Consider the following 14,468-nt stretch of genomic DNA (forward strand, 5'->3'; position numbering starts at 1 on the left):
CAAGGCTGCGTCTTTTCTACAACTGTAAGAGGAAAAAATTCAGAGCTCTCAAACTGTTTCACAAACATATGCACCTTCAAAGGATTCTGCAGCTTATACAGGAAATTAAATATCATCAATGTGTTGCAAGAGATGCTTCTTTCTAAACTACTTACCTTTTTTACTGTTAAGCCCGATATCTACTGAAGCTTTACCAGAGGGGGAAGTGATGGTAAGTAGTGCATTCAAGTAACTGCTCTTCTGTGTTCTGGGTAAGAGAACTATGGAGACCGGTGAAGAATGTACAGGCTTTCTATTGAAAGAGTGCACCACATAAATATTTATACCAGTCTTTGGCAATATGCTCATCCAAGACAAGTAATTTTCCCTCTCTTAAAAAGAACCATGAAAAACAATTACGGTGATTTAATTACTGCCACCCATAGACAGCAGATTTTGAACTCCTGACAGATGAACGTTCATCACAGTGCCATGTTACCCGAACCCCGCAACATAAGCCTCCAAACAGAACAGACCATTAAACCTAGATAATTTCCCCTACCTTCCCGCAGTACTTTGGGCTGGATCCAAATCCCAGGGAAGCCAATGAGAGCAGAAGCCAGGCTTTTCAAGTCCTGTCTGAAAGCCCCGGCTTTAAATAAAACAGAAGTAGTTTGCATGCAAGTTTGCAGTTCTTCATGACACCAGAGTAAATTTAGCTTCACAGTCCTTTTCTGAATCATTTAAATCTGAGTTTAAATGTAAGTGCAGGCTGGAAAAAATTGCTTAACGAAGATTTAACTCTGATGTCCTTCACAGTTACCCACTATAGAGGTTCAACTACATTAAACTTCTTGGTTTTATATACACCTATAAAACCATTTGGCAGCTATTTCTCCCCTAAGCCCTTAATCCGTGGGGGAAAAAAACAGAAATCTGCATAAAATTAAAATCTTTGAAGCTGGAGTTTTTCAGAGAGTGCTAACAAATCTTTATAATTTCTTATTTCTTAAGGGAGGGAGGGTGTTTATGAGCACATCCTCCAAAAGTTATGCTTCAAATCTCTATAAATATTTTATACACTAACAGTAACGCAACCAAACAAGAAGAGTACTTCACTTCATGTTTTACTCTATTGGGCCTTTTGATTTTATAGAATTAGAACTACTTCATTTTGAATATATTGCTTTGAGAATAAAGTTGTAATTATGCGATGTATCTCAACCTACGACCACAAGCAGCAGCCCTGTGCTTTGCTGATGCAGGCTTGCTAGCATTCGGTACACACGTGGTCCAGTTCTGATTTTTACACTCTTCGGGAAGGCCTTGCATTTCGACAGCCCTCAGTAACCTCATCTGTGAAAATACAGAGACCTGTGTGTCGGCAGTCTTTGAAACCTGCTCGGGAAATCTGTGCTTCTCTAACGTCGTAAAAGTACAAAAATGTACTACCTATTTAAAAGTGAGTATGTTTGATTCTAGTCTGAGAGAGGTTCCCCCTTTTCTTTCACAAAAAGGAATTCTTAATAATAAATAAAAGCACTTTACCTGTTACCAAAACACAAAAACATTGTGCTTTAATTATTGCAATTTGCAGGATTTGAGATTGGCACCAATTTTCTGAAGGACCCAAAAGCTTTTTGCTGTTTAGTCTCAGCAAATACTTCTTTGTGTTTTGAATTTCAGATCACATGTCTGAAGAGAACACAGCAACGTTACATTTTCTGGATGTGGATGCTTTACACCCCTTGCCCGTAGTTTGCAGCATACCAGAGAACGTTTCTAGCTCTCTGTCGGATTCCTCAAGGTACCGGCTCTGCACCTCTGCCCAGACACAGCCATCAGAATACAGCTACTCCTTTAAATTCTGTTTAAGGAGAGATCCCTCCCTTTTTTTGGTGAAGTTTCCTTCTTCTCTGAAGCAATGAACAACACCCAGAATAATATTACACTGTACTTAAATGAAGAATCAATCTTAATGCCGTTAGCATCACCTATCAGTTTAAGAGCACGCTATTTCATTGACACAACTATCTGAAGAAAGGCTAATTCATACCAGATTATTCCATGTAATGCCCCGTAATCCTGTAATGCACGGTAAGTTTTAAAACAAACTTGTGTAGGAAGCAGCAGAGTTCACTATTCTCTCTTAAAACCTTTCATGCTTTCGGTTAGAGTTTACATGTAACTTGGAAAACAACAGTCAGAACTTCTTTCTGTTTGCGTGCCGGGAGCTTTTACTCTGTGCATTTTCAAAGCAATTGGTACTAGTCTTACAGCAAGACGGTTTCTGAAGGAATTAACACCTCCTTATATTTGGCCGTATTCTCAGGCTATGGTTTACGCATAGGTGTTTTAGGGGGGAGGGAGGGCAGGCTGTGTTTCAGAAGCAGTGTGCGTGTTAGCAAAACTGCAGGAACTTTAGACCGAAGCCCCCCCTGCTTCCCATCCGCTCCCCAGTAAGCCCCCTGCTTCTACCTCCCATTTTGTACCAGCTCTCTGAAGAGGCAGGTTATCTGAAGACTTGTTTTCAAGTATGGGGAATTTTATAGAGGTGCCGATTTTTCTAAGGTGCTCATAATGGGCTTTAACATGTTTTCTATCTTCAGAGGAAAGGAAGACCTGAGAAAACTCACAGTATTCTCTGTTTTAAAAAGGCAAATAATCTTCCAAGGTCTTGCTGAATACACATCCATGTCAGAACATTTTCTGCATTATGACAATGTCTGATCTACTTCTTTTTTCATCCAAAAAATTAACCTGAATTTTGAGATACTGTATCAAAACACATAGAGTCAAAGCTGCAGAAAAGCCAGAACAAAATTTGACCGAAACTGGTCTATTTTCCACCCGTGCTAGTAAAGCTTCCTCACAGCTCTGCACAAGGTGCCTGTGACAAAAGCATACTGAGCCGCCGTGTACTTACAGGGCGATTTGCCTCGTGGCTCAGGAAGGACCGCCGTTATTTTCAGCGACAGCCCTAAAAGTCCCTTACGGACGGGCAGCGCCCCTGGTTACGGTGAGGCACACTAACAGCGTCATCCCCTCTGCACCCCACGTTAGGGCAGGGGCACAACCAGCCTGCAAAACTAAGAAGTATCCTGTTCCGTCCTGCTGTACAGAAACAAGATTTGTAATGGTGAGCTTTTCAACTTTTTTCAAGCTTTTTCTATTCTTACAAACCCATCTTCGTTGGTACTTTTTGCTTCATTTCAGGACTTGGGACACCAGTCGTAGTCAACCTCTAGGCTTGCGATGCAAGAGGGAAGGCTACAGAAATCATTTCAGGTGTCCAGCGCTATGAAGTCCAACAGTGTGCTCAGTAAACCCCTTTCGCAACAACATACAAATACTGAAAAAGACGTAGGAAAGTAAGACAAATAAGTTATAAATACTTGAGAAATGTGGTGCAAAATGTAACGTAAGGAGAGCTGAGCTAAGGCACTTGTTTTCATTCATTACTGAGGACAGCCCCTCCATATCGCATCAGCAAGGTCATCCAGATCAGTCACTGCTCCCCAACTCTGAAAATACAGAACTCTGTGTGAGACAGACACCATCTTTCACTTCACAGCACATTACTCAAAGGTGTTAGCAAAGTTCTCCGGATAAACCCAGCATCAGCAAATATTCTAACTCCTCCTTTGTCCGGGTTTTAGACTTGTCAATTGTGTGAAAAGAAGTCACCAGGCTATTTTAAGCAAAAACATTTTTGCAGAAGTCCCTGTCGGCTGCTATGAGCCAGACGGGATTGACTCACAAGCCTGGGGAAGGCGGCGAGCGGTGTCAAAGTGTGCTGAGTGACAAAAACCAGAGCAGCCCAGTCCAGCCCCAGATCCTGCCCCAAAACGGCTGCCTGTTGTTCAGAGCCGCCACAGGCAAGGCGAAGGTGGGACGGGCACACAAGCCCGTCATGAGTTTGACAGGTGATCACAACAGTGAATCGTATTGTTACGGAGTCCATTGAACTAAAAAACTAATAAAAAAAAAGGACAAAGCACACCATTGCTGTCGCAGTACTATGTCTTTGAAATGGCTGTGAGAACGGGAAAACCGGGATGCGCAGTTAAGTCTCTAGAGAACACGCCATCAAGTTTTCACGCAAGCGCTCCGTGCATCTCTGTCTAAGCGGGTACGTGAAGTCCAGCCCAAGTCAAGCCCTCGAAAATTCACTTCAAGAGGGGAAAAGCAAAGCCCCCACTACTCAATCTCCTTCTTCTCTCCAAAAGAAAAAAAGGGAAGATGATTCCACAAGCCACAGCCACGCGCGCCTACGCACGTACACGTTCCGCTGGCAAAACCGAAGCGCCCGCTGAAGAACCAGCAGGTTTCGGGCACCCTCCGCGCCGGGTGCCTCTGCGCGCGGGCTGTCGCCCACCCGAGACGGGCCTCGGGGTGCGGGGCTGCGGCCGCCGCGGCTCCCCCCGCCCGGCCGGCATCAGGAGTGGGGGGCGGCGGGGGGCGGCGCGGGGGAGCCGCAGCAGCGCAGCGTGTAGTTGCGGCCGCCGTTGTTGTCCCAGTACTCGCCCTGCGGGCTGCGGTAGCGGATGGCGAAGTGGAGGGCCGAGCCCTCCCGCAGGCTCGGCGGGACGCACAGGGCGAAGGCGTAGCGCTCGGCCGGCGCGTCGCCGGCGGCCGCCGGGGCCGGGGGCAGGGGGGCGGCCGGGACGTCCAGGAAGGAGAGCCACTCGTTGAAGGTGTAGCGCACCGTCACCTCCTTGGGGCCGGGGCAGCCCAGGACCTGCACCGTGCCCCGCACGTCGGGGGCCGCCGGGGGCCGCCCCAGCCGCTCCAGGCAGACGCGCTGCCGCCGCAGCCGCTCGGCGCTGGGCTCCCCGCCGTCGGCGAAGTCGGGCAGCAGGCGCAGGGCGGGCGGCGGCGGGTCCCGCTCCTCGGCGGGCGGGCTCTGCAGGCGGGACAGCGCGGCGGGCGGCACTTGCGGCTCCTCGGCGTCGCTGAAGTGCTTGACGCTGGCCAGGCTCAGCCCCAGCGAGTCGGCGAACTGCACCCGCTTCTTGCACTTGCTGCAGCAGCCTTCGCCCGCCGCCGCTTCCTCCTCCTCCTCCTCCTCCTCGCCCTCCTCCTCCCCCTCCTCCCGCCGCTGGCCGGGGCCGGGGGACGGCGGCCGCGCGCAGGGGCGCAGCTCCAGCAGCGGCAGCCGCTCCCCCGCCGCCTCCCGCTCGGCGTCGCGGGGCACCGCCGGGGCCGCGCCGCGGAGCCGCCGCTCCTCCGCCGCCAGCTCCTGCCGCGGGCGCGCGGGGCTCGCCATGGCGGGGCGCCCGCCTGGGCCCGTCCCGGCCGCCGCTGTGGCGCCTGGCGGACGGGCCGCCACCGCTTTATCCCGCGCCCCCGCCGCAGGCCCCGGGCGGGGGGCGCGCCCCCCCCCCCCCCCGCCAGGCCCGGAGCCTCCCCGCGGGGCTGGGGCGGCCGCGGCGCTGCGGGCGGGGGCGGGTCCGGCACCGGGACCGCCCGGGACGGGCAATACGGAAACGGCAGCGGCCGCCACGGGCGGCCACGCACGTCCTCCCGCCCGCAGCGCGCCGCCGGGGCCGCCGTCACCACGGCGCGGAGGAGAGCGCTGGGAGCGACGCGGTGTCAGGCGTTTCCCGGGCTTTGGCGGGGAGACGGGGAGAAAGGAGAGGCGCACCCGCCGAGCCAGCTGTGCCTGGGCTGTGCCCCCGCGCCGCCCCGCAGAGTCGGGCCGGGGGGAGACGCTCCATGAGCCGCTGGAGCAGGCTTCGTTATTAGGATAATGAAGTATTACCATCACCCTCATCGCCACCATTATTTAGGCTCCCACCCATCGGAGATACCCCAAAGAAAAAGGCCAGAGGGTCGCGACTGAGCAGGACGTCACCCAGCAGCGCGCTGCCATCACGGGGGAGCTACAGCCGCGCCCCTGCGTCCCCTCGGAGCGGGGCTGAGCCGCGGCCCTCCCCGCCTGCCCGGGCCTGAGCAGCGCCGGCTCCTGCCCGTGTGCCGTGCCCGTCGGCAAACGTCCCTCCTCTGCAGCTTGGAGCCTGGGGGACCCCCCCGCTTCTATGTTTAAATTGGTTCCCACCCATCCTGACTGCAGAGAAAAGCTCTGAGACCTGAACTCGAGGGCAAAACCCCAAAGGTAAAAGGAACACCAAAGGCATTCACTTTTTAAAGCATGTATTTTGTGAGCAAACCTCTCTAACCATTTTCTACACGCAGCTGGTGCCAGCAGTACTCTGCTTGTGGAAAGTAAAGGCTCAGGAGGCACACACATGGGCCCATGCACCCTTTTTGAAGGTCAGACTGTCTTCAAAGTTTCCACTCAGCAACAAAAAATCAAGGAGGAAAAACAAAATACAGGCTTAAACAGCATCCTCATAACAAGACACCAGAGATCCGTATCGGAGAACTTCCCGAACCTAATTCTATACTTTGCGCGTGCCACTGCTATTGTCTGGGGGTGATTTGCACGGATGACTGCAAGACTACTACGTTATTAAACCTCCCTCCATTCCTTTTCTCATAGAAGGGACACTAAAAAGTGTATGCAAATAACACAGTACTTTCTGAAGAAATACACTCCCACTATGGATTTATCAGAGGGTTTTTTTGTTTGTTTTGCATAGTTTGTTCTATTTTTAGCATCAGTCTGGTTGCCAAAAAGCAGTCTCCCAACGTGAGTGAATCCAGTGCAGTTCCACTGAGTGTGCAGTCTGGGTCTCGCAGAGGAATGAACCTCAAAGCAGCAGAAACATCACTGAACAGTTTCCTTAGCAGACACTGCCGTGAGGATGTTCTTACTGCACCTTGACGGAAGAGTTGAGCAGCAAACAGCTGCTTGGAAGTGCCACATAGTCTGACTCCTAGCTTCTGCCCGTGCACTCCACCGTTGATAGTAGTTCGGTTTAGAGCATTGTAAGAAGAGGAACAAACGACATTCTCCCTGGCACTATCTGTGCTAATGGCAAACATGAGGAATTCCAGTTTGCCGTCAGCTGCTCATCACCAGCACTCTGCTGCAAGCTGCCACGTTGGCCAGGCTGTCGGCTGAACTCTTCACAGGAGCGCTCCTTTGCCTACTCCGGTCCAAGAGAGCTGCTCTCCCACCGTTTTAAGCTCTTTGAACTAAGCAGCCTCAACGTAATGGTACTAAAGCACAGAGCACGCTCCCGAGTTACTCAGCTGAGGTCTGTGATGCAGTGCAAGAAGGAAGGGAATGATGGTCTTCTTCCAGCACACGACTGTTGGCAGGGAAGGCACCGGTTTCACCTGCTTTCACCGTCACTACCGACCTGCCGGTGGCTGTAACAGAGCAGTGGACAACAATGTTGGGCCACTCTCCTGTTAGCATTCGCTTGGATCAAAACAGGTTGCAATGGAGGTGCTTTCTTACCTGTGCTTGGAAATAAGACCTCATGGCCCACCTATTCAAGGCTTGTGGCACCTCAAATTACCAAGTTGGAAAGAAGAAAAATGAACAGATGATGTGTAAGTAGCGGAGCTTAGTACCTACAATATTGTCAAGATTCCTTAGATAAAATAAAACACTACTACTTTACTTTCTCGAAGTAATATCTATTTTGTGGTGAGAAAAACAGAAATTAAGAAACCGGCCCTTACTTCCTCATGTGGTGTTTATTCCACTAACGCATGCTTCCTCAGCTTGCCAAATCATTAACAAATGTTTTAGGCAGCAAAGGGAAAAAATGTGCCATTTGCTGATAAGGCAAAACCATTTGGACTACTAGAAATTACAGAGAAATGTGAAAGGTTCAAGCAAAATAAGGGACAGCAAGAAGAGAAACTTACTGTAAATATTGATAAAAGTTAAGTAATATTGTAGCAATTAATATACATTTCTTACATATTCCATAACTCTGGGAGACAGGCCTGCAAGAAGGACTACTGTTCACAGAAATTAAGCAAAAGCAGTTAAGACAACAGGACTCCGTACTGCATGAAAAGAATTAAAATCAGGCAATTAACAGCATACAAAGGGAAGTCGGATTTTTAGTGGTAATCAATTGCTACCGTTCTGAAAGTGAGTAATTGAAAATCAGATAGACCTCTACAACAGATGTTCAACTGATGTGACGAACTATGCCAGTGGACATTAGTTGAGGCGGCATTTAGTGTTGTCTCTTAAGTATTTCAAAATGGATTATCTTAAAAGAACGGGGCAGCCAGTGTCTCAGGCTTCTAAGTACTATTTACCTCATTTGTTACTAAAGAAAATGTTGAGATAAAAGCGGAGGGATTTCCTAGCAAAAGACAAGACAGCAGATTCGCAGTCAGGAGGCTTTCTGCATTCCCTGAGCTTTGACCAGTTATGTTTAAGGCCATAAACTACATATGGGATCAACACAGCACCTTCTTTAATTTCCCCCCTCCTTGTTTCCTAGCTACCCACCCTGTCCCTCTAATCCCCACCCAATATTCAACACACACCTTGCAGGAGCATCTGCATCCTAAAATGGCTACTGAATGACATAAAAGAAATATGAATGCACAAATCACTGGTGAGTGATCCATGGTATTGCCTTCTCAGTTCTGACTATGATTGCATGGTCATGTATTTCTCAGGACTTGTTAGAGCAGAGATTTTGGGTTGCTGCTTTGGTTTGGAGCTCTATTTGATGTGCAATGTAATAAATTGGTCAAGCTGCCTGGATCAGTAGTCATCATTATTTGGACAAAAAATGAACATGAAAATACTTGTTTGCAGACACCCAGAGTCAAGTAACTGGGGGATTCTGTTGATTCAACTCAACCACATAGTTTAATCCAGAAGCCCATTCAAACACTGTTGATCATTTCTTTTTCTGCACCTTTAACAATAGCTTCAACCTTCAAATCCAAAACTAGCAGATTTTCCAGTTAGTCCAAAAGGAAAGTAGTCTACTTATGGATGTACCTAGCTCAAATACGACGAATCTTTCCCATTCCCCACTCAAGTCTTTCTAAGAAAATCTCCCATGACAATGAGGTGCTGGAGCGTGTCCAGAGAAGGGCGACGAAGCTGGTGAGGGGTCTGGAGCACAAGTCTTGTGAGGAGCGGCTGAGGGAACTGGGGTTGTTCAGTCTGGAGAAGAGGAGGCTGAGGGGAGACCTCATCGCTCTCTACAATTACCTGAAAGGAGGTTGCAGAGAGGTGGGTGTTGGTCTCTTCTCCCAAGTGACGAGTGACAGGACTAGAGGAAATGGCCTCAAGTTGCACCAGGGGAGGTTCAGGCTGGATATTAGGAAAAAGTTCTTTACTGAGAGAGTGGTGAAGCACTGGAAGAGGCTGCCCAGGGAGGTGGTGGAGTCACAATCACTGGAGGTGTTCAAGGAATGTGTGGATGTGGCATTGTGGGACATGGATTAGTGGGCATGGTGGTGTTGGGTTGATGGTTGGACTTGATGATCTTACAGGTCTTTTCCAACCTTAGTGATTCTGTGATTCTGTGAATAGCTTACCAGGAAACGTGAATGACTAGTAACTCCTAAGCAATATTACACAATTTACAAGGACTCAGAAATATGCAGGGATTATCTCAAATCCTAGCAGCATTCTTTCTGAACAGTCTTCTTGCTTAGCTTTGAAAATCATGCAGTTCTTCATCCCAATTTTAACAGTCGTGTTGCTTGTACCAAAATGGTAGGGAGGTTATTAATAGCCTCCTCAATTATTTCAAAAAAATGCTCCCTATCCCATGGGAAATTCTAGCTTCTCTGTGTTTTTAATAAGGATAGGATTTCAGTTTACTATGTTTGTGAGGATAGTCAAACATTAAATGAAAGATTCAGTGACTGTATGCAATCTGACTAGAAATTATTCAGACGTTAGATTATTAGACCTAATTTTCTTCTTTATACAGGAAAACCAAGCAGCTGTACTCCAAACAGGCATGCATTACATCTGTAATGGAAAAAGTACTGAAATGGAAACAAATATTTGGAAGTGATTATTTTAGTTTCCAAATCTTAAATCCAAAGATTTAAACCTCATTTCTGCAGGATGCTCAGCAAGCAAAATCCTTGAGAGCTTCGAGTCTTTCAGACAATCACTTTTAGAGATGTCTGCTGTGTATTTTGTCTTGTCTCTCAGCAGACTTGCATCTGACATTCCTTATGGGATGTAGACATTACTTTCAATTTATGAAAATATATGTATTCTGTTTTCCTGGATTACAGCAATGGTATGTTTCCCGTAATGATGTGGAATATCCTTTTCAATTACTAATACCGAGTATTTGGCAATAAGGCAAGGAAGGTCCCTTCATTTGGGTGAAATGCTAACCTCTTCGAAGGTGGAGTTTTGTAATTGATTTCAGTAGGTCCAAGATTCCTCTGCCTCTGGTATAAAATCAAGCTCATTCTTTGTGACGAGCAAATATATAGCAATGGCACAAAGGATTAATCTTTTTTTTTTTTTTTTACTTTCTGTTTTGCCAAAATTGTATGGAAAAGGTTCCGTGTGCTTGAACAAACTCTGAATTCAGACTAGAGTTTTCATTAACTGTGACAAAACCACATTGCACAAAAACTTGCCATTCACCGAGATTTCAGAAGTGTTGCTTGGTTCTTGTGGCTCTTAGAGGTGTCAAGTTTTTGTTTGATACCTGTGATTTATAAGATATTTATCTAAACTTTTTATACTCATACTCATTCAGTGGTACACTGAAAATCTTAAGTCATTTGTCAAACTTTTAATCAGTAAATCATATTACGATAAAAGCCCATATACAAGCTGCCATCCTAATAGAGACACTTATTGTTGCATTTCAACAATTTAACCCAAATAGACAGTCTTTGAAAGGGCAAGCTCAGATTATCAGTTAGAAAAATTGTTTCAGCTTCCAAAATTTATTCACAGCACAGGAGTTGAAAAGGGTATGGTTTTGTGGCTTTTGTTTGTTTTAACGTGGATCTCCAGAAAGTTGCAGACCCACATCTCTTTCAAAGGTTTCTGATGAACACCAAGATCCAGGTTCTCACATATAAAACCTCTACGTTCATGTATATTTTCTATTCAGCAATCTAGGAAAAATATAATTTGGATCAAATTCTTGCCTTACATTATGCTATTATATTGCTTTGGACTTCATTGAGAAAGAAGCTCCGTCTTATCCAGAGTAGTCTGACATAAAGGACATTCTACCCCCAGAACTGTTGCTGGACTATTAAAGTAATAATTTTTTTTCTTGCTGTCTGTCTTAAAATGCTGGATTTTGCTCCTGCCCTGCCACCTAGCAGACTGCCTCTGGAAAACAAAACCCAATGTCTCCTTAAAAATTATTCAGACAGAAGATGTGTTTACCTCTTGAGTAAGGACACTGCAAAATTCCAAATGCTTGAAATACCCTCCAAAATGTACTCCTAGGAAGTATATAAAACATAAATGACAAAACAACACATCTCTAAACCAGCTTTTTGAGTCGTTAGCACACGAACATTAATGTCTAAGGCATTAGATTTTTTTCCCCTTTTTTTCCCTTCTGAGGCATTAAATTTTTGTCCATTGGAAACGAGACGTGAAAATAGAAAATGACATGAACTTGTACCCACATTAATTCTGTTTTCTATTTTTGTGTTTGTCTTTTTCACAAGCAGCAAGGCGTGTAGCTCACTCAAAATCAATAATGGCATGAACTCATTTGGACTCTCCTACGACAACAGAACTGGCCAGCTGGTCAGAAGGACCTTCATGACGTCGGCTGGCGAAGCCTCCGCCAGTCTTTAGAGTCGTGTTTGACCTGGCATAATTGAATGGTAACCTGACCTCATCAGCTCAGGTACCTCCCTGTCTTTTGGGAAAAAAGAGTTGTGCAATATAGCCTGTTCTAGCAACTCCTGGCAAATGCAGGCCAACCTTTTCAGTCCAGCAGTTACAACTGGGTAAATGATACGTCAGTCTCGTTTCTTTCACTTGGGTTAAAACAAGGGAATAGGCTTTCAAAGTGATCTTGCTGTATAAGCCCTACGTTAAAAATTGTTTCCTTGAATGTGTAGTTTTCCAAACCACTGAAAAAGGAAGAAATGCAACCCTGTCTCTTTGCAGTTCCCCAGAAATGCCTCAGTTACAGTTTGTTCTCGTTTGCTAAGCTATGATAGTAGATAGCTAAACAGGTACCTGATGGAAGATCTTCTAAGAGAGAGAATGTTTACCACAGTCATTTATATTGATTCTCATGACTTATGAGCATCATAACTCCAGTCCATGTACATATATACCAGCAACTAGGTATCTGTAACACAATACGATACTGCTAAAAGCACAAAAGAAGACTTCAGAGTTGAATTTCAGTGAATGAAATACATTATGTAGTGGTCTGAACAAAGAGAGATTTGCATTGCTAAAGAATGTTGATAGTTTTTACAGTAGGGAAAAAAAGCAGAAATATGTGCTGCTTTAATATTACTGTACCATTCTAACAAGTAAGCCTATACTTGAAAACTCTCAAGTGCATCAACAAGAAACAGGACTACATGATACAGCCTAACCCTGCAAAAGCAAAGGACTGGCATAATAGCTATCATTAGCAGTATACAAATAAAAAGCACTGAAATAGCCATATATGAATGCAGGGATGCTCAGTCCTGCATCACCAGAAGTAAAAAAAGAGAGTGTTCTATTTCATTGACTATAAATGCAGTTAAGTCCCACCGTCCCAGTGAATTCAGTCCCACAGTTTCAGCACCTTCATTCAGCAGGAAAGGCAGAAAAGAAGCTCCATCTGGTGGTGTGGTTGATTGTAATTACTTTTAAATTTCATTTAATTGCAAATACATTCTTCTCCAGCAACAAAATGAAAAATTGAAGTAACAGGTAAAGGATCACCTGTCCTGCAAACTGAACCAGCATTGCCTAACACTTTAAAATCAGAAAACACTTTAAAATCAGGGCCGCCTTCTGTTTAAAGCAAACAGGAGTTGAAGCCTTTCAATACAAGGCACACGTCATCCTGCCAGGGTACCAGTCTAGGACAGAAACAGACCATCGAACAAAAATGAAAGGGTATGTTAGCACACTGCAAGAGGTAACCTGCTGCTGCCTGGGGTGGGGGAAGAGAAGGCAGGAATCATTGGCTAGAGGATGAAGGAGGAGGAGGCGGGTGACTGTGAAGTCAGGGTTGCTGCTGAACCTGTCATGTAAAAGTTTATGGGAAGTTTACAGGGGTATTAAAAAAAGTATTGCTGTGTCTCATAGTAAGGAAACAAATCATTCTTCAGTTTGTTGTTTTTATAAGAAACTAACTTTCTTCAATGAACAAATGGCAATTTTGTTGGAAAAGACACTATTTCCTGTCTTCAAAAAATCTTGAACTGTTCTAGCTGTAACAGATTTGCAACATCTTATTAGGAAAACTAAAGCAGATGCTTTAATCATTTTTTTATGTAATAAAATGACTACATTTTAGAAAGCTGCTTTCTTCTTCCCTGCCTCCACTGTGCTCTTATCGCCTGAGCTGTGACAATGGTAGACTTCCTGAATGCACTGACAAATGCAATAAAGGAACCTGGATGTGCAGAATGGCTTAGAAAAAATAAAGATCAGGCTGACCAGAACCTGAACTGGATATTTGCAAAGAATTGCTGAACAAACTGCAGTGATGCTGCTAGTCAAGTGAAATAATTTGACCTAAGCCTAATCCTTTTAGCAAGTATTCAATTGCAAATATATGTATAGATGCAACATCCGTGTAATTTCAGTGAAGTCGCTGCTTTGCAGGATTGGAAGATATGTTCCCCCAAGCTGATGTTATAAAATGTTATAAGCATGATAAAATACAAAACTAATTAGCAAAATAATACTAGATTTAGCTACTGAAGGTCTATGCCTAGTTTCATGTACAAACTCACGTCTGCTGTGGCTCATTGAAGAACCCATGGCAATTCCTTTCAAGACCAGTCCCAGTAGCCTAGCCATAATTTGTGCTAAACAATAGCAATGTTAAACACAGAAAAGCTTTGTCCTGCAAACTCAGGGGAATAAAATATACTTTGTCTACTCTTTTGTAGCGCCCGCATTTCAATGGGGATATATGCTGCATTTCCTCAAATCAATGCATCGTTACTTTTTCTAAAGAGTAGAGCAGAGCTTAGTATTAATTACCCACAAAAAATCCATGATAAAAGAATGTTGAGAATGCAGATTCGAGCACCCATATGCTAGAAATTGCCCAGTCACATTGCCTTTGTAACCTTAATGCAGCCTTTTTGAGTGTATCATTTAGGTTACAGCCTTTCATTATGCATTCTTAGGCCATTTTTCCCTCAGGACTGTCTCATTAAGCACACAAGATAGACAGCTACTCAACGGTGGTGTCATTGCTTTTCTCTACATTGCTCCGTATGCAGCTGTAGGCCTTGTTTATTGAACAGTATTCCAGCCATGCTCTGGAGATGTGATCAGATTTCCTCATGGGACCCTCCGTAGTGCTCAGCACCACAGTATCTTCCAAGTGCTTCAGAAATAGTAGACTACTAGGAGATTAAGCATTCCTGATTTTACTACTAGAGAGCTG

At 45.4% G+C, this 14,468-nt stretch overlaps 1 protein-coding gene across 1 annotated transcript; it reads right to left on the minus strand.

Moving 5' to 3' along the window:
* Nucleotides 1-4,417: 4,417 nt before the first annotated feature.
* Nucleotides 4,418-5,248, minus strand: PPP1R3G (protein phosphatase 1 regulatory subunit 3G). Its single transcript, XM_059815666.1, has one exon. The coding sequence runs from the start codon at nt 5,246-5,248 to the stop codon at nt 4,418-4,420; it is 831 nt and encodes a 276-aa protein (XP_059671649.1).
* Between the last annotated feature and the right edge of the window lie 9,220 nt (nt 5,249-14,468).

This window comes from Gavia stellata, chromosome 3 (assembly GCF_030936135.1).
Source record: "Gavia stellata isolate bGavSte3 chromosome 3, bGavSte3.hap2, whole genome shotgun sequence".
NCBI lineage: Eukaryota > Metazoa > Chordata > Aves > Gaviiformes > Gaviidae > Gavia > Gavia stellata.